The 1,640-nt window shown below is 48.3% G+C and overlaps 1 protein-coding gene across 1 annotated transcript in view; it reads left to right on the top strand.

Moving 5' to 3' along the window:
- Positions 1-1,160: 1,160 nt before the first annotated feature.
- The window catches only part of LOC106536519 (E3 ubiquitin-protein ligase RNF123), a gene marked incomplete at its 5' end in the record, with an annotated part of 12,766 nt that continues 12,286 nt past the window's right edge, over positions 1,161-1,640 (top strand). The window contains 1 exon segment of the mRNA XM_014033814.1: positions 1,161-1,368. Coding sequence (XP_013889268.1) covers positions 1,161-1,368 — 208 coding nt within the window.

The following is a 1,640-nucleotide window of genomic DNA, read 5'->3' as shown; positions in this document are numbered from 1 at the left end:
CAGATTATTTACAGGGGTGGAGTCAGACAGATTATTTACACAGGGGTGGAGTCAGACAGATTATTTACACAGGGGTGGAGTCAGACAGATTATTTACAGGGGCGGAGTCAGTCAGATTATTTACAGGGGCGGAGTCAGACAGATTATTTACAGGGGTGGAGTCAGACAGATTATTTACACAGGGGTGGAGTCAGACAGATTATTTACAGGGGTGGAGTCAGTCAGATTATTTACAGGGGCGGAGTCAGTCAGATTATTTACAGGGGCGGAGTCAGACAGATTATTTACAGGGGTGGAGTCAGTCAGATTATTTACACAGGGGTGGAGTCAGACAGATTATTTACAGGGGCGGAGTCAGTCAGATTATTTACAGGGGTGGAGTCAGTCATTCTTGTTAATATTAATCTGATTAAGAGGAATTCATCTGATCTTATTAAATCTGTGTCTGCAGCAGCAGATGTGATGTTTGTTCCTTGGAGGCGGAGCTTCAGCAGAATAACGCTCACAGTTTGATGGCCTGTCTCTCTGTATGATGTGTGTTTGTTGACACTGCAGTAATGAGTGGTTTCTGGGTGTAATTAACCTGTTCAGTGTAAACATGTTGGCCTTTTGTTTGTGTCCTAATTAAAGAGGAAACTAGAAGCTGACATGTTGACTTTAAACTCTGCTGAATGCTGCTCCTCTCTCCAGTCGTTTGTCTCTGCCTCTCATCCCTTTCTTCTTCTCCTCCTCCAGCAGCAGCTGTGTGTGCGCAGAGTGAGTCTGTGTTTAATGTGAGGTCAGAGCAGCTTTTGCAGGACATGTCAGCTGAGCTCAGTCTGCTGAGAGACGAGTCACTGAAACACCTTCAGTCCTGATGGAATCAGAACATTTAGAAGTTCTTCTGTTGATCTTCTGACCACCCTGCTGACCTCAGCTCTGTTTCTTCTCATGAAGAAAACAATCAGAGCTGAGCAGAACAGAACCGAGCCTCCTCCCTGTTCCTCTGGAGGTCCAGGCTCTGTGGACATAGACCTGATGGGACTTGTCTCACCTGTCTGAAGGACACTGTCCTCCAGACTTAATGTCTTCTCAGGATGTGTTTGATAAACTCCAGGTCTGATCTGGATCACAGGAACCGGTCCGGTCTAACCCTCTTTGTTGTCTTGTCTTGTTGCAGGACATCTCGCGCCGCCTCTGTCCTCCTGTCTGACCCCTGCTTCCAGCTTCACTCCATCCAGCACCTGCTGGGAGACCCAGGAGAGTCCTCTGGACCTGCAGCCGCCTCCTCCGGTCCTGCAGTCGGGTCTTTGGGTTCCTCTGTGGTTCCAGCGGTTCCTGCAGCTGTGGGGAACTCCTCGGAGCGGAAACATTTCTCCCTGCATGCGTGTGAGTTTATCTTCTGCTGGTCCACAGGCCAGGTGCATTCTGGGTAATGTAAGGACCATCTGATAAGTTCTGTTGGATCAGGAGGACCTGAACCACCAGCTGCTACAGATCTGACTCAGAACTGAACCTAAAACTACGTTAGAAAATCTGGAGTCAGCAATAATGTTTGTAAGTGTTGCCATGACGATGAGGATGATGATGAGGAAGATGCTCACAGCATACTGTCAGCCCTTCATCAGCTGATGGAGCTACACTGGTTCTGGGTGTGGGGG

The sequence above is a fragment of the Austrofundulus limnaeus genome, unplaced genomic scaffold (assembly GCF_001266775.1).
Source record: "Austrofundulus limnaeus strain Quisiro unplaced genomic scaffold, Austrofundulus_limnaeus-1.0 Scaffold1856, whole genome shotgun sequence".
Taxonomy (NCBI): Eukaryota; Metazoa; Chordata; class Actinopteri; order Cyprinodontiformes; family Rivulidae; genus Austrofundulus; species Austrofundulus limnaeus.
The sequence above is the reverse complement of the archived record's forward strand: the minus strand, read 5'-3'. Positions and strand labels throughout refer to the sequence as shown.